We start from the raw sequence: 27,855 nt of genomic DNA on the forward strand, positions 1-27,855 counted from the left end.
TATTGTATTGTATTCTATTCTATTCTATTCTATTCTATTCTATTCTATTACACACAACTAAGATGATTAAAGGTCTGGAGACTAAAATATATGAAGAACGGTTGCAGGATGTGGGTTTGTCTAGTCTAGAGAAAAGAAGAACTAGGGAGAATAAGATAACAGTATTCCACTATTTGAGAGGCTGCCACAAAGAAGGGCAGGGCAAGAAACAATGGATGGAAACTAATCAAGGAGAGGAGCAAAGTGGAATTAAGGGAAAACTTCCTAACAGTTGCCTTCAAAAGTTGTAGATGCTTCATCACTAGAAGTTTTTTTTTTAAAGACTGGACAGCCACCTACCTGAAATGGTATAGGGCTTGAGCATGGGGCTGGACTAAGGGACCTCTGAAGTCCCTTCCAATTCTATTCTGATTAATGTCATCAGTTTGGCATCTTTGTGTCTAGTTGCCAACAGACAACTTGCAATGATTTAAAATTATGTATATAATATAGCATTTGTGTGATGGTTTTGTTGCACATGTGTAATTATTGGCATTATCTTGGTTTGGTGTAGGACATGGCTATTTCCTCATCCTTAAGTTGATGTAAAAGTGGATTATTTGATACTCTAGAAAGAAATATTAAGCTTCTGCTTTACTATAGGTATTAGAACTGCTCTTCAAAATATAATTTGTCTTTTTCTTTTCCCTTTTTAGTGAATTATTTACAACAGTACTTGATATGTTGAGTGTGTTGATCAATGGAACTTTAGCTTCTGACCTCTCAATTGCATCTCAAATGGGATCTGAAGAGAACAAGAGAGCATACATGAATTTGGTGAAAAAACTCAAAGTGTGTTTTTATCTGACCCTTGAATTCTGTAAAATGTTTAGTGACTAAGGTGTGGGTTAGAAACCAGGAGACTGTGAGTTCTAGTCCTCCATAGGGCTCAAAAATTGTTCGGTGATGTTGGGCTTATCATTCCCTATCATCCTTACCCATTCAAAAGCTTTTTATTGTGGGGAAATTAGGAGTCAGGAGCCATCTATCTTCGAATTGTCGAAAGGTGGAATAAGATAGATAGATAGATAGATAGATAGATAGATAGATAGATAGATAGATAGATAGATAGCTGGCAGGCAGGCAGATAGACAGATGCCATACTGAATGAGGAAATCCGAGATTGTAGTGACCCCACACATTTGAGAGATTTCAAATTGGGGAAGACTGGAACTAAATATCAGCTACCTCTGTGAAATTACTAGGAGAACGTTTATATTTTGATACCTCATTTTCCAAATTTTAACTTGTCTGGACTCAGCTGCAATCCAGCAGATTGTAGTGTTTTGTAACTGCCAGCTGTAGAACCCTTTTAATAACAAATTAGCAAACAAACACACAGTAGCAATATACTAACTTGATTAATTAAGAGGAAGCATACACAAACAATGTGATTTAAATCAAAGTTGTAAATATAACATTTCCTTTCTTTCAAAAGGCCACTTCCTCAGATGGATTAGCTGTGCTCAATGTGAAAAAGCGTATGCTTATTCTATAGATAGAAAAAAAAACCATTCAGTTTGAATTTCTCTGACTTTTTGTCAAAGACAATTCCTGCCTTCCCATTCAAAAGGAGGACCAAGTAGGATGTGATGAAAAAAATTGTAGTTGAAACCTTGGTGATTTTTTTCAGAGTATAAAATAGTCAGCTATATGGACATGCTAATACCTTCCTGTATTTCTGTGAGAAATATCAAGATGCTCATCAAGTAATATTGGTATATGGAAGTAGCATTAAGCATATCTTAGAAACAAAAGAGCCTGATCCTTTACATTAGTACTTTAAAAATCCTTGGTAGCAAATGGTAGGAAAAACTTCTGCATGAAACATTGGAAAGATTATGCTTTTCAGAATACTTAATCCTGATATGGTGATGAGAGACAGGGGGGCGGGCGGGAGATCCTGGAAATTATTTTTTGTCCTAGGAAAAGAAAAGCTTATGAAGCACTTTTCAAAAACTGTGCTACATAACTTGAATAAAAATAGTAAAAGTACAAGGATATGATTCATCTGAAACTTCTCTGAGTTGGAGCTCCGAAATTTATTTTTAACATTTTTTTTTTGCATTTTTGTCCTCTTGTAGAAAGAACTGGGAGATAAAAGTTCAGAAAGTATTGACAAAGTTCGCCAGCTCTTGCCATTGCCAAAGCAGATGTGTGACCTTATTGCATGTGAGCCTATGGGATCACTGATTGATACGAAGGGAAACAAAATTGCTGGATTTGACTCCATAGATAAGAAACAGGCAAGGATAAGCATTTTCTTCAACCCTTTCTCTTGAACATAATTTTGCAGAAACTTCAATAAATTTCTTTGTTTAATCTCATGTTTATATATATTTCAATCCAACACATAAAATATCATTCAATTAATTGTATCATTATGTACATTATATTACTGATATTTTTCTCTGGTGATTATATGCATCACTATTTTAATAGTAAGTTCATAAGCTGCAATTAAAGGTATTCGGAAATTAGAAGAAAATTGTGATCAAGCAAACTGTCATTTTACACTTTTTTGGGAACAGGGGCTCCAAGTCTCAATGAAACAGAAAGTATCTCCATGGGATTTACTGGAAGGCAATAAGAATCCAGCTCCATTGTCTTGGGCTTGGTTTGGAACTGTTCGCATTGATAGGAAAGTCATAAAATATGAGGAACAGCAACACCTTCTCCTTTACCACACACACCCTAAACCTAAGCCACGAAGCTACTACCTCGAACCTTTACCTCTTCCTCCTGAGGAGGACGAGGAGGAAGAAGAGCCTACCACTCCTGCATCTCAGGAACCAGAAAGAAAGTCAGAGCTTTCAGATCAGGGAAAACCTTCAGCAGATGAAGAAAGAAAGGGGAAAGGCAGAAAAAGAAAGTCAAAAGCAGCTTCCAAAACTGATGTAAGTAGCTAAAAGGTCTAAAAAAGTGTTTTAAAAAGTGGTCCTGCGTGAATTGCCCTTCCTGTCAGGTCCTGGTAACCTTCAGATGATTTCATGTGAGTTAGCAGACATGAAAGAAATAACATAAAATTTTGAAACAATTACATTAAATATTATAAGTTCTGTATACATGAACAAATATACAGTATCTCATGAGATTAGTTGGTTTTATGAGAAGGGAAATGTAGGAGATGACCAGGCTGAGCCTGAAGGAGGCATCAAATGTCTCGAGTCCCTTCGTGCTCACAAGAGATCTAAGTCCAACCACCTTGAATTCCGTTGACTTATTTACCACCCATTTCCTTTAACTGTTAGTAGTTCAGGTTCTTGTAGAAAGCTTAGGCTTACAATAAACCTTTATGTGCATTTGAACTGACTACGATTTCCTGATGTCCCATGCTTGACAGGAAAGGTGTTTTGGAGATTTGGAAGAGAGATGAGTTGCTTTCTGCACTCTTAAAAATGGACTGATAAGATTTTCATCTTGGTCCTTTCTAGTAATGTTATTGCATCACTAGGTGACATCTTGCAGCACTTTGGAAGAAAAAGAGACCAAACTGTACTACTCAATCCCTCCAATATCTCCCATTCTATGGGGCATTATAGAAGCTACATTGCCAACCTTTACTTTATAGTAGAAGCATATTGTTTACTCTATTTTTGGATAATTTTTTTTTTGAATTAATTGCTTTTTGGATAAGGGTGATAGCTGTTCAGTACTAGCAAGTGTAACTTTCATCGTAAATAATTGGCTTGTGGAGCCATCATAAACTTCATAAGGGTCATTCCTTTCATGATTAATTGCTTAATCATTTGGCAGTTACAAGTACAGCACTTAGTCATCTCTGCTGATTTAGCAGAACAGTCTGTGTACCTTTCTAAGACTTTTAGAGAACTGCTTGCTTCCTTCCTCAAGGCTGAGACAGCACTGCTTTTTGAGATTGGGGTGGTGGTAAAACCATTGGATAGACCACCAGATTCAATTCTACAGATGGCTCTCATGATTCTTGAAATATTTTTTAAAATTCTCACATATTGTGGGAAAGCAAGGCAAAGTTACAGGAGATGTTTCAGGTTAAATCCCATCCTATCAATGAAATTGAAAGGAGAAAATATCAAATATATAAAACTCCAAAATTAATTTATAGAACTGACTATAATGTGGTAACCTATAAATTAATTGAATATTAATTCTGTTGATTTGAGCTCTGAGCTTGGCAATTTGGTTGCAAATGTTTCATCACCATTCAAGGTGATGTTTTCTTGAATGGTGACAAAACATTTGCAACCAAATTGCCAAGCTTGGAGCTCAAACCAACAGCCTAACTACCAAGCTACTAATATTTAAACACATTACAAAATATGTATTTATTTATTTAACTTTTCCTGACCATTCTGAGAACTTCTGTCTTTGCACCCTTTACACTTGATTTTAGCTTGTATTACAAGTTATTGTCCCTCAGTGAAACTATCGATAATGGACAATTTTCTCAATATTATGAAAATGCAACGTCACATTTTGAAATATATTTGAAGAAAATATATTGTTCAGAGAAGCCCAACAAACCTAAACAGTGATACATACTCATCACATACATCTTAGGGCATACTCAAGAGTCCTTGACAATGCACAGGGATTTATGTGTTATTAAAACAAATGTTTTAATTTCCTGAAGTTAAAATTTTTTGAAAGCTTCATTTTAAAAGTTTGAATTTATTGGCTGTTTACCTAATTCCTTCCTGTAATTTCCTTCTCAGGGTGTTTCTAATTGCCTAAATAATGGTGCTTTGGTATAATTATGTGTGCAGTTAGTAGATAATGGTATTTCAGAAAATTAGTAGAAAACTAAGCATCATGAGACAGCCAAATAATATTTGAAATAAAGCCTAATTGTAACAGTCATAAATGGTCTAATAATTCATCAGGAAAAATGACTTATTTATAAATTGGTATCATTTGAATGTCAGTAATGTTTAATATTTCCTATTTTGCTCAAGGAATATCCTCAGAACAATGGATGTAGAATGGCTCCTAATTTCTCACCACTTTATTCCCAAATGTTGCATCATCCTCAATCTGCTTTGTGGGGCTACAATGTTATAGGACAGCCCCAACAGTCAGGTTACTTTGTCCAAAACCAGCCTCTTCCACCAGGTAAAGCAGTGAAATCTGTCACAGAAAATAATTATTTTAAAGTATTACTATTTTCTTTGTAAGTACTCATACTGGACGAATATGCTTAAATTAATTGGAAGTTTATTTGTAGTTGATGTATCATTCCAATGAAATGGTTGAAAAGTGCTTAAATATAGCTTGTTTTTGCTTTCTGTAAGAAATAGGAAGAAGATTTATTAGGAAGAAGTTTTAGATCAGGGGTGTCAAACTCGCGCCCCCTGTGCCGGATGCGTCATGTGCTGGCCCCGCTCCCACCCATTTTAGCAAAGGGGGAAAAAGTCCTGATACAACATGTGATGATGCCGTGATGACGCAAGTTTGACACCCCTCATTTAGATTTATATATATCCCACTAAGTTCCCATAATTTACATGACAATTTCCCCCACATAATTTAGAGCAGGGCTGTCAAATTCCTGGCCCACAGGCCGGATACATCATGTGCTGGCCACAACCATGCCCAGTTTACCAAAGGGAGAAAAAGTGCTGATACATCATGTGATGCCCCCATGATGTGAGTTTGACACCCCTGCTCCAGAGGAAGTAAAACAGAAAAACTTTAGAGTCTGAAGGTTAATAATCTATACTCTAGCATACTATACACCTACTATACCACTATAGTATTTAGTGATAGATTTCAGATACATCCAACAATATTGTTGTTCTACCATATTATCTTTACCTTTAAAATATATATTATGTGTCCAGGAAACCTTTGCTGGTTCACAGTTAAAAAGTGTAATGACTATATAAATAACCTGATTAAAGTGGGGTAGTCAGCTTGATTCCCAACCTGTAGTATCACATCTGGAGCAGGCTTAGTGATCCTATAATCATTCTGTTAATTAAGGTGGTTCCAGATTGGATCCCACAGGCTCCTTTGTGCCAAGCAACACAAAACAAGTGCTCTCAAACATGCTGCAGAGACGTTCCAACAATGTGATGCAGCCCCCAGCAATTCACACTATTTCTTCTCATCATCATCAGCAGCAACAATTTCTTCAACAACAGCGGATTCTAAGGCACCAGAGCCAGGCAAGGCCTTTCAAACTGTGTTATCTTATATTTAGAAGTGGGATAGATGGGCCATGATTTATTTCAGCTTTTCTTCATTTAGAACAATAAAGCAAAGGAAATAATGATGATATTCAAAGTAAGCTTAGTGTATATATACAGGACCAGAACTGGTTAATTGTATTTTGCTACCTAAGGTAGGAAACAAAATAGTATCTCTCATTCCACATCCAAAAATTCACTGGACTGGAATACCGGAAAATAATCCAATTTTAAGAATACCAAATAGATTATTTACATGCATTAATATCCCAATGTTCACTGCTATAGTCTGCCCATTGCCATCTGCCATTTATCTCAACTATTGGCAGGCTGATCTGTGCACAGACAACTGGACAGCACTTAAGGAGACAGAATTTAGAGATATTATAATCTGCCCACAAAAACAATCTCATTTTAAAAAGATATTCTAGTCCAACCAGTATTTTAAGAAACTGGCAGTACTTGCAATAAATTGCATGTCAATCTAGCAGCCACGTGCACCAAGAGCCATGGTGCAGTGATTAGAATCCAGTACTGTAGGCTAATTCACTATCAGGAGTTCAATCCTGACTGACTCAAGTCTGAATCAGCCTTTCATCCTTTCAAGGTTGGTAAAATGAGGACCTAGAATGTTGGGGCAATATGCTGACTCTGTAAATCATTTAGAGAGAGGGCTGTAAAGCATGATGAAGTAGTATATAAATCTAAGTGTTATTGCTGTTGTACCTATTGCTGTTACTATTTATTTTAGATGTTTTTTATTCATTATTTTTATAACTAATTTAAGCCAGCAAACATACCTAATACTATTTCCTTCTCCTGTGCTGAGCTAAGACAGAATGACTGATCCAAAGTAACCCAGTTGACTTTGATGCCTGAGGCAAACTCACCATCTACTGATTTCTAGCTTAGTACCTTAACTACTAGATCAAATTGGTCAAAATGAGCATATTTAGATTGGCAAACATTTAATATAGAGCAAGCAGCATTTATTTTATTTAGATTGGCAAACATTTAATATACAGTATAGCAAGCAGCATTTATTTTTATTGGTGAACTTTTACAGGGTCCAATAATTGAACAGGCTTCCATTTTTGCTCAACAAGTCCGCCCCTCATCTTCTCAGCTAACACAGTATCCAGGGATACAGCCATCACAGGTAGAGCATCCCTTTAAAAAAATTGGTTCAGTGGGATTCAGGGAAATATGGTGGATATGGTAAACTTGGTTTTATAATGTTTGAAAAATATGAGAGTCCTGAAAGTAGCCAGTCTCTTTCATAAGTCTCCCTTTCATGAACAGCCTTGCCCAGTTGTTGTAGACAAGCAATAACTACCAGTAGATATTATTTGTGGGAATTAATATTTTTATACCAAAGCTATAGGTTACACAACTGTAGAAACTGAAAAATATTACTCTAACCATAGATAGTCTACCCATTTTCACCTAAATTGTGCTATAAGGAAACATCTATTTCTCTACCTTTAATTTCTTTCATATCATCGAGACTTCCTGCTAAACAAATAAACAAAAAATGAAGTTGACATGAGAACTATATGAATAGCTGGAACACTCAATTGAGCCTAAGAAAGAAAATGAGATGCAAGGTTCCTATTTCAAGCTGCCATATTTTTAAAACCAGTAAAATGGATAGATTTTTAGAAAACTAAAAAGTCAAAATTGTGTGTTTTGAACTGTTTTCCACACAGACAATTCCTCATGGCTATACAATGTATAGTACTCAGATGTCATTGCCATCTCAACAGACTGGGGGCATAGTTCTTTCACCTACCTACAATCCTAGATCATTTCAAGCAACTCATTCCAGTCCAGTTTTAATGGAAAGGTTAAGGCAGATGCAACAGCAGCCAAGCGGGTACATTCATCAGCAAGCAGCTGCCTACCTTCAGCCTTTAGCAGGCAATCAGCGGTAAGATTCCTATAATTCCAGAACTTTGTTAACCTGATGCTTTGTACTTTTCTGGGTGTTCTGACCCATGCCCTTTTCCAACAAATCAAATACAATCCAAAGGAAACAGAAACTGCAAAATAATTAGCTGTGATAAACACAAGCCTTGCCAAACTGTGTGAGACTTGCCAAAAGATAACAGACCAGAAATAATTTGCAATACAAGAATCTTCAAATACAAACTCAGGATACTAGAATGTCCATGAGGCTGGAGTTTCAAAATGTCTTTGCCTTCTGCAAAGTACGTTCATTCACAGCTGGCTTTTATCTTCTTGAAGGAGGGGCCATTACCTTGCAGCCTTACACCTGGGTCACCCGTGCTGTTGTAACTGCTCTTTTCTGTGAGCAATCCTGTGCACACACGCACTTGGCAAGGCTCCTCAGAAACCTCCTCATCGCTGCAACCAGCCCACACAATCTCTGAAGGTAGCAGTCCACTCCCTAATGGTCCTGGCCCCTCCTCAGCCTGCTGCTGGCTAACCACAACACGTGGGTGGGGGAATGAAAACAATGCATTTCACATGCATTCTGACTCAGCCAATCTAATTCCTTCCAAATCCTTTGGGTTTCCAATTTAGCTTGAAGGACAAAACAAATTAGAATTGAAACTTTAAACACCTGAAGATCAGATTGGGGAAAACTGATATGAGCAGTTAGCCCTAGACAGATAAGTTATTTCTATGCTATTGCCCAAGCCTTCAGTCATTTTATTACTCAGACTAGATAGAATTAAAACAATGCTAAATACATTTGTATCATAAAACATTGTATCATAAAACATCTGTATACAGGATAGGTGGCATAATTTAATAAACACAGCATTGTGTAATTTCTATTTATTTAATGTATGAGTTTTAGAGCTTTTAAATGAACTTTTTGAAATTATAGACCAAGTGTTTCTAAAATTTGCTAACAAAATATCCTATTAATTTATTCAGTTATTCAAAAGTATAATATTTTTAAGTGTCTAATTCCACAGACCATCTTTCTAAAGTCTTTCAATATCTCAGGGGCTGCCACAAAGAAGAGGGAGGTCAAGCTATTCTGCAAAGCACCTGAGGTCAGGACAAGAAGCAATGGGTGAAACCTAATCAAGGAGAGAAGCAACTTAGGAGAAATTTCTCCTTAACTAAGGAGAAATTTCCTGACAGTTAGAACAATTAATCAGTGGAACAACTTACCTCCAGAGGTTGTGAATGCTCCAACACTAGAAATTTTTTAAGAAGTGTTTGGATAACCATTTGTCTGAAGTGGTGTAGGGTTTCCTGCCTAAGCAGGGGGTTGGAGTAGAAGACCTCCGAAGTCCCTTCCAACTCTGTAACTCTATTCTATTCTATTCTATTCTATTCTATTCTATTCTATTCTATTCTATTCTATTCCATTCCATTCCATTCCATTCCATTATTCTAAAGCTGTAATTTCTATTTTTAAACATCTGTTTTTCTCTGTTTTACTTTTTTTGACAGCAATCCTGGGGCAGTAAAACAGATATTTCATTTCTGTGTTTATTAAAATAGTCTTTCTAGCACCATTTGAACCCACATTTAACTATGGATGACAAGGCAGTCTATTCAAACTCTTCTCTGTTGTAAATCCTTTTGTGACAGGCACTTCAAGTAAAGCACATGACTGAGTTTAAATGGATCGAATAGAGGCATCTAATCTCTATTCTTCCCCTACCAAAGGAACTGATAGGCAAGGATAAGTTCAGCTATTCCACTGAGGAATGGCAACTGTTGAACCTGTTTCTGCACAAATTTCATCATTTGAGGGTATCATGGAAAGCATGTTGCAATCTTAACCCTTCATGGTGAATAGGAAAAAATGGTTTATTTAACCAAAGAAAGCACATGTCTTCTCAGCTGCAAGTTTCATCTAAATCATATTACTGCCTATTTTTTTTGTATCTATTTTTAAAATCTTCTGCTAAATAGAATACTAAGTTCTTGTAGCATTATTGGAACTTTCTCTTGGAATGGTGTTTAAAGCACTGCCTCCGGAATTTCCTGTTATTCACATTAAATGTTTTTGCAAGCTGTAAAATGAAAATTGCACATCTTTGTCTTAGAGTTCAATTTACTAATTAATACTTGCCCATCCATATTACATATAGGCAATAAATATAAATTATAATTGGCTGTACTTGAAAAAATATCTCCATTTTCCAATTCTTTTCTATACAAGTCATAAATATTATTTTAACAAATTAATTTTAACAAGGCAATGTTAAAATCTTGTTTCTCTGGCAGTAGCTGAAGCATTATGTGTGCAGAAGTATACATGTGAAGCTTTAAAAAAATTCTGATCATTTTGGAAGTGGTACAAATCTCTTAAGACCTCAATATAACATGAGACTAATATTTTTAATATATCATTCAGCTCTCAGCTATCTACATTTCTAGACAAACTGATTTATATTTCTATCTTTAGAAGATAATATTTGTATTACAGTGAGCTATGAACTGTGGGGTCCTTGGTGCTCTCTGAGCTTGGTGATTTTCTAGCAGACCTGATGTTATCTAGTTTGCTAATGAAACCTCTACAAGAAAACCAAATTCAGAGAGCATCAGGACCTCACATTTTCATCTTTAATATGAATATCAGAGTAAGGAATTGTTGAGTAAAAAAATGCATGTAAAACACGTATATTGCGAAGAAAAAAAAGTGCAGACACTATGTGTGTATACTTTAAAACAAATTTGCAGACCGATGTGGAAATTGGATAGAAAAGACCTCCACGGTGGAATAATTTTCTATCTTATCATGCAGTCTACTATATATATTTTTTGTAAAAATTTTTTGATATGAATAGGAGTTGCATACAATATCAGCTCTATTTTAAGCCAGAACCTTTATAATTAGTATTGTAGAGAGCTACACATTGGGGTATTTTTTGGTTAGAAGCAAAGCTGTGAAAGGGATAATTTCCTTTTCAGTTAATCTTGAAAATGGCACTATATGTAGAAATGTAAGGTGTGTGTGTGTGTATGTGTATTGGTTGTATTTATAAGTATATCTAGCCTTTTCTGAGAGAGCTAGTATATATAAAAGTCAGCTCTAACTTTTCTCTATAATTCTTTAGTAAGGTAAATTGGGCTGAAAAAGTTTGATTTCCCCTGGAATTTTCTATCTAAACTCAGTGAAGCTTAATCTCTTCTTTCTAGTCTGCCATCTTAATCTAAGCTGCAACTAAATTACTGTTCCGCTTAGAGTTCACAACTTTACAGTCTCATATGTATCAATATCTTTTCTGATCTGTGTGTATTGATTTATTTGCAAATTTTATTATATTACAGATCAATATTTATTCATATCCATATATTGCTTTTTGTTAGTGATATTCCATTGAAATTGTTTCATCACTTATAGAATATTTTATTTATTTATTTTACAATCAGAAGTAATGCATAAGGAAAGCAATATAATTAATGACCATGTTAAATCTATAATTATAACCCATGTATGTTCAGATGTATCTTCAGTATCTTCAAACTTCAACTATCTTCAGTAATCCTACAGGCAAAAATAAAATGGATTGTTTCTGAAATAAAATGGTCTATTTCACTAATTTGATTTTTTAATTTAATTTTTCATACCTGAAAACTATGTATTTAATTTTTTTATGTCTCTCAGTTCAGTTCACCAGTCTTTGCAGCAGAATCACCTAGTTGGAGGGCCTCTAGATCCAGTATCAGCCACATCTTCCCAGGCAAATCTTTACTCTGTCCAGATATCTCAGGAACAAATGAGACAGAGGCAACAGCAAATTCGGCAACAAAGATTCCTTCAGGTTTGGGGTCTTTAATTTTGTTGGTTAGAAATGATTATTTTTATTATGATGATCACAGTGTTTATATGACAATGTATGAGCGGGTAATGTTCTTTTATTTATTTTATTTAGCCTAAGGCAAATACATGGACTTATAGTAGTTCAAATGTTCAAAATGGATATTTTGTCAAGGAGCACCACAGTCACACTGAGGGGTAGAGACAAGACCCCACTTAAACAATGAATCCTGGCAGACACTATGTTGGGTATGGATCCTGTTCAGAGTTAACCAATGCTGGCAAGGAAGGTCAAAATCTGGCACCTTTTGTGTTGGGCCATCTACGTAATGCTCTATTATGTCAGTATACATAGTCCAGTCTGAAATGCCTATTAAGAATGGTAATGGCCCTCCTCTTTCTAAAAGAGCACTACCTTGTATTACTTATATTTGTAATTCTTCATAAAAGTAAATTGTAGAAGCCTGGGATCACAGCAAAGGATTATTTATTTTATTTTTTATTTATTTTTATTTGTCAATTGCTTACAAGATAATAGGAATAAGTAAAAACATAGCTATGAATACATGGATACAAATAAGAAAAATATTAAAAAAATATAAAAGAAACAATAGGACAGGGATGGTAGGCACGTTGGTGTGCTTATGCACGCCCCCTACAGACCTCTTAGGAAAGGGGTGAGGTCAATAGTAGACAGTCTAAGGTTAAAGTTTTTGGGGTTCGGGGAAAAAAACCACAGAGTCAGGTAGAGTATTCCAGACATTGACCACTCTGTTGCTGAAGTCGTATTTCCTGCAAACAAGTTTGGTGCAATTAACCTTGAGTTTGTATCTATTGTTTGCTCTTGTGTTGTTATGGTTGAAGCTGAAGTATTCATTGACAGGCAGGACATTGCAATGTATGATTTTATATACTATACTTAGATCGGACCAAAGGCACCATAGTTCTAGGTTTTCTAGGTCTACAATTTCGAGTCTGGTGGCATAAGGTATTCTGCAACGAGTAGAGGAGTGGAGAACTCTTCTTGTGAAATATTTCTGGACTTTCTCAACTGTGTTAGTATCAGATACATAATGTGGGTTCCAGACTGATGAGCTGTATTCGAGTATTTGTCTAGCAAATGTTTTGTATGCTCTAGTTATTAGTGTAATATTACCAGAGAAAAAACTATGTAAAATTAGGTAAACAACTCTTAACGCCTTTTTGGCTATGTAGGATCTTCAACAAGGTCTTGACTATTCAGCCTGTATTTTATTTTCTGATTTTTTTTTTTTGCCAATATGTAAGACAGACCATTTATTTGTTGAGATTTGAAGTTGCCATTTGTTTGACCATTCTGATACATAGTTAAGGTCTTTTTGAAGGGTAGCAGTATTGTCTGTGGTGTTGAATAGTTTTACATCATCAGCAAAGAGAACGCAGTTGCTCTTGATATGATCACAGAGGTCATTTATGTAGAGTATGAAAAGAGTTGGTCCTAGAACACTGCCTTGGGGGACACCACTGTTGACAGGTACAGAATTTGATAGGACCCTCCCAATTTTGACCATTTGTTGTCTGTTTGACAGGAATGCTTCTATCTAGTAATACAGGTGTCCAGAGATACCATAAGATTTTAGTTTTAGGAGTAGTTTGTCGTGTACCACTGAATCAAAGGCTTTACAGAAGTCTATGTAGATTGCATCTATTGCTTTGCCCTGAGTTGTGTAGTCCATATGTTTTTGCAGCGTAAGAGTTGCAGATTACATGATAGTTTTTTCCTGAAACCAAATTATTATTAGAGAGTAGGTTGTTTGTTTCTAAGTGGAGGATGATGGATTGGTTAATAATTGATTCCATGACTTTACAGGTGACTCAGCATGAAGAGATTGGTCTGTAATTTTCAACTAGGCTGGGGTCTGCCTTTTTGAAGATGGGGATGACCATGGCTTGTGTCCATAGTTTTGGCAAGGAGCTGATCCTGAAAGATTTTTCAAAGATTATGCTTAGAGGTTCGGCTATGGCAGTGGGTAGCTTTTTTACGAAGTAGGCAGATATTCCGTCTGGTCCAATAGATAGAGATGGTTTTAGATTGTGCAATGTTTTTTCAACAATGTCTTCTGTAAAATCGATATGTATTAGATCATTGTAGTTATCTGTGGTTCGACTAGGAAATACTGGGCATGATCCATTGGTGTTTACAAATACTGAGCCAAAGAATGTATTAAAGAGGTTGGCTTTAATAGTTAAAAGCCCTTACTAAATTAAATTAAATTAAATTAAAGCCCTTACTAAATCTACTTTAGCCTTTCAGTAGTATAGTTTGTAAAAATTATAGAAACACTACAATAAATTACAGTTATAGCCTTTTTGTGGATTCAGTTTCTCGATCTGGTCTACTTCGTAGGCTTGAGTATACTAATAACCTATTCCCAGGACAGTCCATGCTGTCAAACATCAAATTGGCCATTTTGGAAAAATTGAAGCTTAACATAAATCTTAAGGAAGATATTGGTAGATACATATGTATCCAAAGTTTTCAGACAATCTCTAAAGATCCTAATAAATATAATGTGTTTTTAATACATTGCAATTATTAATTGACAAGCTCATAGTAATCTGATTTAAACTACATGTAATCTGCATCTGCATAACCAATCTGTCTCCTCCTCCTCCATCTCAGTTTAAACCCTTTATCAGTCTAGCCATCTGATTGTGATCTACAACTCACAAAAGCTAATTCCTTTTAATAAAAATCTGTTAGCTGAAAATGTTCTACCCAACTTCTGACTTTTTGCCTCCCATAAGCTACCATATCTTTTCTTCTGCAATGTATGTAAAGCTCAGGACCTGATTCATTGAACTATATAGTTCTTCCTATATGTACATCTACATAAGCTTCAAGAATTTCCATTTTCTAACTTCTCCTATCTCCAGAGGGATCTTTATTAGTATTACAAGTTTAACAATCTAAGGTGGTGGAAATTTATAGATGATTTAATTAGAACAACTAGACAAAGACTGGTGAATTAAATCTGAACATTTGGGCAGAAATTTATTAAGCACCACAAAGGTGAGAGCTAGAAGGAATTCTACAATGCAAAATTACAATTTGCAATTACAACTCATAAAAAGCAATGTTTCCTAGAGCAGAATGTTACTGCAGTATATGCTCTCAAACTTGGTGGGGTGGAGGTTAATCTGGGCATGCGGCTCTCAGTCTAATGTCAAAAGTCTTCTGTAAATGATCAATCCAACTGAAAAAAAAATGACATTCTAGCTTCAACCAGTTTATTTATTGATCAACTACAAGATTTCTCATCCTCTGAAAGTTGGCACTATTCTTGCCTTTCTATTGCAATAGGAGTTGAAAACGCAATCCAAGACAATTTCCATACTGTTACCATGGGGCCCTGTATTAGCAGACTTTTTACACACATAAATAACACCTGCCACATCCCAGATGGGTGGAAGATGGCATTAGTTGTCCCCATATATAAAAAAGGGAATAAAAAGGATCGTAGTAATTATAGGCCCATCAGCCTGATTGACATTGTAGCAAAAATATATGCTAGGTAGGTTTGAACAGAATTGAAATCTGGGTAAAGGAAAACAACATCCTCACAGAAAAACAAGCAGGTTTTAGACAAGGCAGATCTACTCTTGATTACTGCTTGTCTTGAATCAACTAATTGCCAAATATGCCTATAAGAGAAGACCCCCCGTTCGCTGCTTTCATAGACCTTACATTAGCATTTGATATGGTAAATAGAGATGTACTATGGAGTAAACTGATCTCTCTTAAAATAGAACCCTGGCTTTGATTAAAGCCCTTTACATAAGTACCTGCTTTAGGATGCAGTATGGGATTAACGGGGCCCTGACTAAGAGGATTTGCACAAATAAAAGGATAAGAAAAGGGTGTATCCTGGCCCCCTTATTATTTAAGTTATACATCAATGACTTGCCAGAATTAATGAAAGATACCATGGTACACATGCCATTGATCTTAAACATTTACTGAAACAGCTTGCTTTATGCTGATGATATGATTTTATTATCATACACACAAGTAGAATTATGTAGGCTATTAAGAAGATTTAGCTCTTATTGCCAGGATAACTCTCTAATCATTAGTAAATCTAAATCAAAAATAATGGTGTTTGGAAGAAACCATCAGAGACATAGGTGGCAATTGGATGGTGAACTAATTGCACAGGTTAATTCCTTTGTATATTTGGGCTTAACTTTTCCCAAGACTGGATCTTGGGCCTGCCATCATCAATGGAGTACATTTAGAGCAAAAGCCCATTTGGATTTATTGCTCAAACTAAAAAACCATAGTTATCCAGGGTCCCTAGTCCCATTAATCAAGGTTTATAAGGCTAAGTTACCATAATACTCTTGTATGGAGTAGAAATTTGGGGTCTTTACTCAACCACAGCCCTAGAACAAACACAGTCCCAGCATTTGAGATGTATTTTGGGTGTAGACCCAAGAACATCTGCTGCAGCAGTTAGAGCTGAATTGGGAATTTATACAATTCAGGCATTATCTAAAATTAGAGCTTATAACTACTGGTGCAAAGTTAATGAATTGGAGACAAATAGACTATCCAAATTATGCCTAGTAGAGCAAATAAAACTACAATCACAAACCTCCTGGATCACTAAACTAACAAATTTTGTAAGAAGCTGTGGTCTTTCTATCTCTTGTGTAACAGGAGAACAATCTAAACAAAGAGTTGCCCAAAGAATTAAGGATATAGATGCACAAACTGATACAGCTACCCTTAGTAAGGTAGGTAACTTGAAATGGTTGAGTAAATACAAATGTACTTTCCAAGTAGATAGCTACTTGAAGTCACAACTCGTAAAACATCTTAGGGAGATATTCACGAGAGTGAGATTTGAACAGCTTGACACAATGGTTAGATATGGGAGATTTCATGCAATACCGTACAATGAGCGTCTCTGCATTTGCGGAGCGGCAAAGGTAGAGGACCTGGCTCACATCCTATTTGACTGTTGCCTGTATAAGAGGATGAGAGACAGGTATCCTGGTCTATATATCAGACGAATGACCCATTGGGATACCCATATCAAAATAACTTATCTTATGTCTGGCTAGAACTTGAAAATAACATTTAATGTAGCATAGTATTTAAACAAAATGATTCGGTTGAGATCTGCGTATGTGAAATTGATTGGGATAGATTGAAAGGGCGACTCTGAAATATAATGTTATTATATTTTATCCATATCTTAAATTATTATACATTACTACAATTTTATTTTGGATTGTATTTTATTACTATTTTATCTTAAATCATATTTTGTCTAGATTCCATTTTAAATTGTATTTTACCAAGTTCCATTTTAAATAGTATTTTATCAAATTTCATTCTGAATTGCTTTTATTAAATTTTAGTAACAAATTGTTGCTGGAACTTTGCATTTTGATATAGCCCAAGGGCTAATCAATAAAGATTTATTATCATATTGTTACCAGGAAAATGGATACATTAACATGTTTAGTAGAATGAAGTTTCACTTTAAGAAAGACTTATAGCTTCTTCTTTTTAAACAAAAAAGATAAACAGAATTGCAATCATTTTCCTTTTTTTTCCAGCTTCAGCATCAGCAGAATCAACAACAAATCATTAACCTTCAAGCAATGCAGCCTCAACAACAATCTTTCGTAAGAAAAATATTCATAATAAACCATATTCTGGAGGTCTTTCAAAATATAGAAAGTCATGGGGTTTCAATTGGCATATCCTGCTAATTACTGCTATTAATTTCCATGTTCTTGGAGAATGCTGAAAGTGATATCAAAATAATAAGAGTGAAGTGGCTTTGAATGTCTATTTCACAGTCTCATAGGCTAACTACAGTATGTGTTCTGTAAATTTTCTAATAGGGTAATTATTGTTTGAAATATTACCCATATAATACTTCCCATATTTAAGAGATAGATATTTTTTCTGAAACATTGTGATAATATATATATGTGTGTGTGTGTGTGTGTGTGTTTTCTGAGGTTCTTGTGGGTATTTGTATGTGGATCTTTGGTTATTCGGGTTTTCTCCCACGTAAGATTGGAAATATCTAGGCAACGTTTCAATGAAGTCTCATTCATCATCTTCCGGCTTGTGAGAAGCACAGAGCCGAAGACACAAGCCTGAAGATGATGAATGAGACTTCATCGAAACGTTGCCTAGATACTTCCAATCTTATGCGGGAGAAAACCCGAATAACCAAAGATCCATATATATGTATGTATGTATGTATGTATGTATGTATATGTATATGTATATGTGTGTGTGTGTGTGTTTTCTTAAGTTTTCGCGGGTACTTACATGTATGGTATTCAGCTTTGTTCAGGTATTTTCCCACATCATTATTGTTGTGCTTTTAAAGTTGGAGCAATGTTTCAGCAGAATCTCATCTGCCATCATTAGGCTTCTGTATTGTGTTCTCACAGACTCACAGATGAACACAATACAGAAGCCTGATGATGGCAGATGAGATGCTGCTGAAAATTGCTTGTACAAATACTCCATCTAGTGGATTAGGTATCAATGAATTTCACTACTAGTCTGCTTAAATCAAATGTATAGCTGCTAAAAATGTGTTTGATTTGAACTGTGATTATCAACCTCTTGATGAACTATGTTATAATACTGCTGCCTTCTGCCCTCTATGCTTAATAATTTTTACTTCCACTGAAAAAGACTTATTTGTACTACTTCTTTTAGAGGATTAGATTAATTTATTTAAAAGTTCTCAGGGGAGGCGTAGGAGACCTTGCCAGAAGAAGTCTATTTGCTTTTCACTGTATAAATGTTCCACGGCCCTTATTATTGAGAGTAAAGTCATTATTGTTCCTACAACTTTAGCACTTTATAGAATAAATAGCACAATGTTACAATGTTTATGTGATCACCTAGCTATACCAAGAAGAATAGATCCAATATAGAAAGAAATAAAAGCTTACAATTCATGCTCCAAATAGTTAGGGAACATTTTTAAAGATCCATTCTTTTTAGCCCAAAGTGTGCAGCAGCCTCCAACTTTTTCCATCTATTGAGAATGTCTTTGATTCACTTTGCTTTGACTTTCTCACAGAGATCTAAACAAACGAATTTAGCTGCTGTGTTAATACATTTTATTTATTTTGATTTAGACAATCAGTTGAGAAGCATTTCATGTATGCTTCTGTATAAGAAAAGGTAATTTAGCTATAAAAATCATGACTTTGTTTTTATTTTGCCAAAATACACATCTGGGAACAGTTGCTCAATTTCTAAAGAAAGAGAAAAATATCCAACTTAACATATTGCCTTCACATTTCATAAATGGCCAGAGATTTTATTTTTGAACTTTCCAAAGAAATAACGTTTAGAACTCTAGTTTTAGTCTATTGGAATGAAGTCAGAAAATACTTGCACGATGGAAACATTAATGTTTCAAAGAGAGAATATCGTGTAGAATAGACCACAAGTGGATAAGCACATCATTTAGATGTTAGTCCTAATATTGCCAGAAAAGATAGTAGATCAGAGCCTCTCTTTTCTGTGCAAAGCTGATAATGAGGTTGAGCGAAAAACAGTACTTACTGTCAAACAGATGGCTAAACACATCACTAACCATCTATTAAAACTTGGCTCTTCTCCAGCCACAGTCCATGTTAAGGGCCATGATTGATGGAGGGTTTTTTTTTTTCACCAGTAGTTAAATGAGCTATGCAGAAAACAGGAGAGAATCACTTCTGGTCTTCTTATTGAGGCACAATAGAGACCACCTATGTAGACAGAGGAAACCATGCCAGCATATTATGTGCTGCCTCATAGATCAGGAAAACATGTTAAATAGGCAATCTGGATGGACTCTTATAAATTGTAACAAAAATTGAAGAAAGCATTGATCTCCCAAATCCTCATCCTGCCACCCAAGTTCTGAATGTTCAAATGTTGCACCTTCTGCATATATTGAATGTTAAAGATAATTTCTTTAGTATCTAGATACTTCTGAGTTTCACACTGAGTTATGAGATACCACATGTTCTGTCACACAAAACATTAATCATTCACATCCTAGAATAATGAATATCAAAGGTCGCAATATTTATTTTTGCTAGGCTCATTTAAATGCCTGACAGTTCTAGTCAAATTCAAATTTCCATAACTAACAACTTCAGGTAACTTTATGTTAAAATATGGCTTTAAAGTACACAATTCAAGTATGAAACATAAACTGCAGTTTTTCAAGAATTTTCTTCTTTCACGATTTTATTCTTTGTACTAGTCAAACTTTTCAGCTAGTTGTGTTGGCTTAGTATCCTTATACACTAAATTTAGTGGATTTTGCTTTGTTTGAAAATACTAATGTGCTTTGGTGGGTAAGAAATTAAAATCAAACCAATACATCCTTGGGGACTTTTTAGACATTTGAACTGGAATCTTGTCCCTGTGAGCAAGTTATTTTTTCCCTATTTTTTCTGAGACCATAACATAATTGCATTTGATTTAAATTAGAAGATTATATATTATTTTCATTTAACTTAATTCTTCTATTATTTAAATACTTCATTTTAATTATCTAGATTTTTATAGCTAAGCATGATCACTAGAAGTATGTGTTTGTGTGTACATAGAATCAACTTTCTGTTATATCAGTTTTAATTTGACTCTTTTTTTACAACTTATTGTATATACATACATACATACACACACACACACGCACATATATTTTTATATATGACTAATTAAACTATTGGTGTTAATATTTAAGAGAAACTATTGAAATACGGCTGAATAGCTTGGATTATTAAAATGCTTTAACCATTTAACAGGGGATCTGACATAAAGATAAAAAAGAAGAGAAAAAACAAAATTGAAAATTTTTCTGACTTGTACACCTAATAACTTATCTCAAAATGTTTAATACTTTTTTTCCTATCACAATGTCTATCACTCTGAAAGCACATTTTGGTTAATCTATTTTAAACTCTTCTTGATCATACAAATCTATCAGCCTAGATTTCTTAGCATTTTAAAGCATTTTTTCCAGGATTTTATGAGTTTAGTTTTAGTCTTTAAAGTGCATTTGGCTTTAGTGAATGTAGACAAGTCCAAAATGAGTTGGCTTGAACATTTCAGGATTTCGTGTTCATTTTCAGTCTTGCGCATGAGGACAGTTCTGACTTACAGTTAATAAGTGCTGCTATTCTATCTCATGATCCGTAATATATTGGCCTGATTCATATAGTCATTAAGACACTAATACAAATTGAATGTTTTACCATTTAACACTGGGTTAACATCCCACAGGCTACATGCACTCCGCCCAAATTGTGAAATGGCAATAATTTACATAAGACATAGCTTCACTGAACAGTTTAGACTGCATGCATTAGCAGCATTGAAAACATATGAATGGGTGTCATGATTAGTATATGGTTTGGATTATTGTTAATTTATGGTACTTTTTATAAACAATTAAAAATTATTCAGATAAATATCAATTATTTATGAGAATTCTAGCATAAAGAATACCCATTCTAACAAATTAATGGTTAAGAAATTCAAATGATATGAACTCTGTTTCTTAATATCTTGAGATGAGTTTAATGTATCAAAAAAACTCTATTAAAAACTCTATATTAAAATATTATTGAGATAATATTTTATAAGAGTTACTTGTCCATTTCATTATGTTGGAAAAGTAAAGCCCGGGTAGTCATTGACTTATGATCACTATGGGGTCCAGAATTGTTGTTGTTAGTGATGCAGCTGTCAAGTGAGATATCATGTGAATGCATCATTTAGCAATCACAAATTCTGGTTGCTGTTCTTAGGCAAGAATTGTGGATTGTTAACTGAGTATCACCTTGAACAAATGGGACTATCTGTTGGCTTCTGCTCTTTGCAATTGTGGTGACAACATATGTGCACCTTTCCTTTGTGTCCTGATCTGGGTACATTTGAAGACATAATGGCAGCATGAAAGAACACAATTAATAACCTGTCATGGTCACATGACTATATTTTATGATGAATGTGCCAGAACGTGATACTTGTCTCCATTTTTATTTATTTGTTTATTTATATCCCACCTTTATTATTTTCACAAATAATTCAAGACAGCAAACATATCCATATTTCTAGCCAGGCGCCTTAACCATTAGACCAAAACTGGCTCTTTGTTTTATAATATTGTGTGTGTGTGTGTGTGTGTGTGTGTGTATTAATTATAATGTTTTCAACAAAAACCATTGGTTTATTTAACAACTACTATATTTTTATATGACCACCACAAAAAAAGGTTATAAAATTGTACTGTTCAACATGTTTTACAACTGTCACAGATGCAGTTCCATTATGGTCATAAATCAAAGAATACCTGTATTTGTACCACACTTACTTGTCCTATACTGCTACATCCCTTATCCTTACTTCAACATTCCGTATCTGTGTAACTGAGATATTGAGACGTTGTGTTATTTATGTTATTTTATTACCTGTTTGTAGTCGTGATGGTGAATGAGAATGAGCAAAACTGGAAAGTTTGACTCTGTTCAATTGGTCATCTGTTTAATAAATGATCTGACTTAAGAAGAAAAATTATAATATCCATTAAAATACTTTGGTTAACTTGAAAACATTAAAGAATTCTAAATCTAAAAATTCAAGTCTTCAAAATCTTTGAAAGCCTTTGAAGAGAATCTTTAATGGAGAAAAAATAATTTGGTTAGGGATACATATTTGCCATAGAAAAAGCCCATAGGAAATGAGCACTTTTTCCTTACTTTCACAAGAGATATTTTCTGAGATTAGAAAGACAATATTCACTGTGAGTAATTTGCTTTTTTTTTTTCTGATGCTGAATATTGCAGTTCCCAAGACAAGGTTTGCAGCAGACCCAGCAGCAACAACAGACAGCTGCTCTTGTCAGACAACTCCAAAAACAGCTGTCAAGTAAGTATGTAGCATTAGATAAAGGTTCTTTCCTGCTTCTTTCCATCTGGGCTTTTGCATATTTGGAAAACAGTTACTGCCAACTCATTATGGTTAAATAATAAATCTGGCTATCATTGCTTGAGAGTAAAGGAATGTCGCTAGTGATAAAGGCCATATCTTAAAAACTTCAACATGTATGCACACACTGCTGTTTAGTAAGAATGTTTTAAATATTGTATTTCATCTTATTTGCCATGGATTGGGGGGTCAACCTACTTGTATCAAAATATTTTTAATGTGATTATGAAAAAAGATGAATGACCTACACTTGTATATTCAAGATTATGTAGCTAACTAACAAATAATATAAGCAACTAACATATTTATTACAGATACTGACCTATTACAAGGCTCCGGACCAGTGATGGCTAATTTTTTCCACATTGTGTGCCAAAAGTGTGCTCACGTGCCTGCACCCATGATGCAATATGTGCACGACTCACCCCACCCCCTGCGAATGTGTGCACAATCCCCTGCGTGTGCACCATGCACCTCTATGCATGCGCATGCAACCCCCGTACATGCGCATGCAACCCCCACATGCCGCATGCCTCTGCACATGCACACACATTTTCCATGTGCATGACTCCCACGTGTGCATCTCCCATGTGCACATCTCCTATGTGCACATGCTCGGCAGATATCCGACAATCAGCTGGCAGGAGTGCATGCGCATGTGCAGAAGGGGCTCTTCTGGGCAACCTCTCGTGTGCCAGCAGAAGTGGCTCTGCATGCCACTTCTGGCACATGTGGCATAGGTTCACCATCACGGTTCTAGACAGTTTAAAGAAGTAAAATTTCCAATAAAACAATCTGTTACTAAACCCAACAAGACAAAATCTTTTCAGTTCAAATCCAAAACATCAGTAGATTCTAAATGCCTGTCTATATAAGATCATTTTTACCACTTTGCAGAACTCCAATAGGCTAAAAGTTGATCTATCTTAGGGTCAAGTTATTGCATAATTCTGGAGCTGCCACTTGAAATATGTGTTTCTAGGCTCATACTTCCTTGACTCATTGTGACACAGAGACCCCAAATATCTTCTGTCAGAATGTTTCTACAGGATTGACAGATTTTGATCAGGGCAGACATTAAGTCAAGATATATAAATGACATATGTGTTAACACTAGTATTTTAGACTTGGAGAATCTATTGGCAATTAATCCTGTGATGCAAGTGTAGCAGAATTCATAAGCAGCCTTATTATAAACCAAGTTTCCATTGTTGTTTCCAAATAGTTTCAAAGGTAGTCCCAAGTAAAGAGCAATACAGTAGTCTAAGTATGAGATGAGAAAGTCATTAGATGAAGGTGCCAAGGCTTTTTTGGTCCAAGAAAAATCATTACTATACATCAGGCAAAGCTGAATAATGTCCCTCTCACAAGCATTAGGCTTTACCTGTTGTTTGAATAAAACCATAGTGAACCGTCAAGTTATAGATTCATCTTTTGATGACACCCATCAAAACCCAACATACTTGGCTGTTTATACATGAACAGAATTTACTGTAAATAGTTGTGTATATCATCATCATATTGATGATAGCTTCACCTCATACTACTGGATGATCTCACTCAAGCATATATTTTCATATAGAAGTTTAATAATATATTAGAAAATGTTAAGTCCTATTGCACTTATCATGGAGAAATCAAAGACTGGACTATCCTTTCCCCATTGGTCTATTGGAAACCATCAGTGTTCACAACTCTTATGGGTGTTTCAGAAGGATAAAATGATTAATGTTATTGAGTCCCATAAGATTAGAGAGAGTACATTCCAACCAGATACCAATGAAGGTCAACCATGAGAGTAACAATGCAGCTTCAGTCCCAAGTTCAAATTTGAATCTGAAGGAAATGATTCAGATGGTGCATTTCATCAAGAATCCTTTGAAGCTGATACCTTACCATTTTTTTCAAAATCAGCTTCAGAGTAGGTGGAGGAGGCATGAATGGCCATGTGATGGAACTACCTACCAATCAATTGGGGGAGGAAAATTCTCAACGACTGAAAGCCCAGGATTGTCAGAATTATAATATGCCAGGGGTGAGCCATTTAAATTAGTTCTCCATCCTTTCAGAAATGAAAGACTCTAATCATTCATATGTTGACCAGAAAATGACCAGACCATGATAAAGGTCTTTCATCTTCATGCCTCATCTATTCTGAAATACAGACAAGAAGCAGTATATGACCCTCTGTATGCATTGGAACAGAGATCACCTTAGCCAAAGCCATGAAATATCGATTCCATTCAAAAACAACTTTCACCTTGCAAAATTCCAACAGAAGGATCATACCATGATCTTATTCATGCAATTTAAATACACTCACACTCGATCCGCTGGAGAACAACACCTTTGGTTATTGCCAAAGGTTTTCATATTTTGCTTTTAGTCTTACTTATTAATCATTATTTTCCCATAGCCTTAAGTGACAGGATATGAGTTGCATGAAGATTTTATGAGGTGAGTGGAACCAGAACATTGAAATTCTTTAAAAAAATAAACTAAAATTAAAAAGAGCTTAATAAAAAAATCCATTTTGAGTATGTGTATGTATATGTTGTTTTTCTTAAATATGCAAAATCTATATCAGAGGTCTCCAAACTTGGCAACTTTAAGACTTGTAGACTTGAACTCCCTTTAAGACTTGTGGACTTCAACTCCCCAAATTTTCCAGCCAGCATGGGATTTGATATTACAGCATTTTTTTATTTTTGCTCCTTAGGTAACCAGCCCCAGCAAGGTGTGAATCCGTACAGTCATCTTCCACACTTCTGAATCTGAAAGATGTCAGGAAGAGAAAGTATTTGCACTGAAGAACAGGGAGAGAAGAATTTGTTGCACTAATTACTCCCCCCATTTGTGTGCGTGTGTGTTGCCAATAATGTGAATATGTAGGAAATAGATGATTTTATGTTATTCTTTTGTCTGTAGAAAATTACAGAAATATAAATTATGTGGGACTTAACTTGTGGCTGCAAAATATATGGATTTGGTGCTTTAAGAGTTTTTTTTCCCAAGAGGGTAAAAAGTCCTGAATTATTATTTTTTTGTGCAAAAAGAGTCTTTTTTAAAAACAAACTAACAAAATCCTTAATACTGTGCGGGACCAAATGCTGACTAAAAAGACACCCTTATTTATTTGTTTGTTCATTTATATATTTATTATTTAGTTTTCCCCATTTGCTAATTTTTGGTCATCTGTATATTTATATAAGAATGCCATAATTTTTGTGTGTGTCCTGTGCTAAGCACATTTGGCTACAAACATATTCCACAGTTCTTGATCTGCAGCCATAATTAACCCTAATACAATTGCTAAGTTTAATTTTCAATGCAAAATCTATGACAACATGCAAAGAATCAAAAAGTCATTTCAAAGCCTAAATTATCACTGTTCATCTTACTTTGAGGGAGAAAAATGTTAGCTGGTGTTGGAGATGTCACAACTGATTTCAGGCTGTAACCTAGCAAAGGTATTGCCATCCATACCCTTTCAAAGCAACATTTGTGCGATGTAAATTATGCCCTTTTTTCAAAGAATTACAGCTTGCACTTTTAGATAGATAAGAAGCATTGTGTCTTTCAGATTGCTTCCTCTGTCTTCAGAAACATTAGCAGAGACATTCTCCTAGGATTTTCTCTAGATATTTCCCTAGATATTAAGATGGCCTTTTGCTATTTCATAGTCTTTGAATGATCCAAATTATTTCAAAAATTATTTCAATTTTTCAATAGGTAATACAAATGATTCTAATATGAAGAGATCTGTTAGGATTAATGCTTTCTCTTGCAATCTAGCGCTCAACATGCCAGAGAATGTATACATGTGTTTGTGTATAAAGCATGCATGCATGCATGCATATGTGCACATGTGGACATATGCATGTATTTGTGTGTATGTGTGAAGGTATATATCTAAATGCATGTTTCCATAGATGAGAAATATTCTATAAATAAGAGCCCTTTAACATGTCATAGGTTGTTGGTATAAGAGAAAGAGTAGAGATTCAGACAGATTTGGAAGGGACCTTGAAGCTCTTCTAATCCACTCTGTGCTCAAGCAGGAAACCTTATACCATTTCAGACAAATAGTTGCCCAATTTCTTCTTAAAAACCTCCAGGGATGGAGCAACCACAACTTCTGGAGGAAAATTGTTTCACTAATTCATTAAGTGCAGATCCAAAGGAAAACCAATAACTGATGATATTTATTGCAGGTAGGGCTTTCATTATAAAATGTCTCAAATGGGAGAGTTTAAAAAAAAGCCGCTATATCAAGGGTGTCAAATTGGTGGCCCGTGGGCCAGATGCATCATGCACAGGCTACATCCACCCCTGTGAAGGGGGGAAATGTGATATGTCATAGGACGGCAATGTGACACCATGAGTTTGACACCTGTTGCTATATAATGGCACTAATACATTAAGGAGGCATATCTATAGTGTTAGCTTTGTGAGGAGGTGCATTTTGTAATGAATCATCAAGTAGAAACTGATGTTATACTGTAGAATTCAGGTTTGATTATCTCAGTGGTAGAATCTAATATTTATCACCTTATCAATTGTAACAACTCGGCTTTAGTTTCCGAGTCTTAGAATAATGGCTTTTCCTTTTGTAAGATAGGTATTCAGAAATTAAAAACATTGATTTTATTTATGTAAATACATCTGTATTTATACATTTGCTGCACAAGCACAACTATATTATTCAACAAATTTATATCTGAAATAGAAACTATTTTAACTTTGTGGAAGTGATATTTGCTCATATTTGGGTAAAGACTAAATAGAAGAAACTGTTTTTGTGAATTTTGAGTATTTTTAGAGTTAGATGAACAACTTTTTGAATGTGTTTCATGTAGGGCATATTTAAAATA

General features: G+C 35.0%; 1 protein-coding gene across 3 annotated transcripts in view; it reads left to right on the forward strand.

Annotated features, from left to right (window-relative positions):
• The window catches only part of MED12L (mediator complex subunit 12L), a 188,167-nt gene extending 160,562 nt beyond the window's left edge, over positions 1–27,605 (forward strand). For 2 of the 3 annotated variants that reach the window (XM_087933317.1, XM_087933318.1), the window contains 11 exons: positions 696–831; positions 2,124–2,285; positions 2,571–2,936; positions 4,974–5,130; positions 6,001–6,185; positions 7,273–7,365; positions 7,916–8,136; positions 11,809–11,965; positions 17,572–17,640; positions 22,840–22,921; positions 25,701–27,605. In XM_087933317.1, coding sequence (XP_087789443.1) covers positions 696–831; positions 2,124–2,285; positions 2,571–2,936; positions 4,974–5,130; positions 6,001–6,185; positions 7,273–7,365; positions 7,916–8,136; positions 11,809–11,965; positions 17,572–17,640; positions 22,840–22,921; positions 25,701–25,753 — 1,681 coding nt within the window. In that variant the 3' untranslated portion in view covers positions 25,754–27,605. Of the gene's footprint in view, positions 1–695; positions 832–2,123; positions 2,286–2,570; positions 2,937–3,382; positions 4,935–4,973; positions 5,131–6,000; positions 6,186–7,272; positions 7,366–7,915; positions 8,137–11,808; positions 11,966–17,571; positions 17,641–22,839; positions 22,922–25,700 lie in introns of those variants that run through there. The other variant, XM_087933319.1, reaches the window with a different exon arrangement.
• Positions 27,606–27,855: the final 250 nt, after the last annotated feature.

The sequence above is a fragment of the Pseudonaja textilis genome, chromosome 4, assembly GCF_049901715.1.
Source record: "Pseudonaja textilis isolate UNSWEBS1 chromosome 4, rPseTex1.2, whole genome shotgun sequence".
Classification (NCBI taxonomy): domain Eukaryota; kingdom Metazoa; phylum Chordata; class Lepidosauria; order Squamata; family Elapidae; genus Pseudonaja; species Pseudonaja textilis.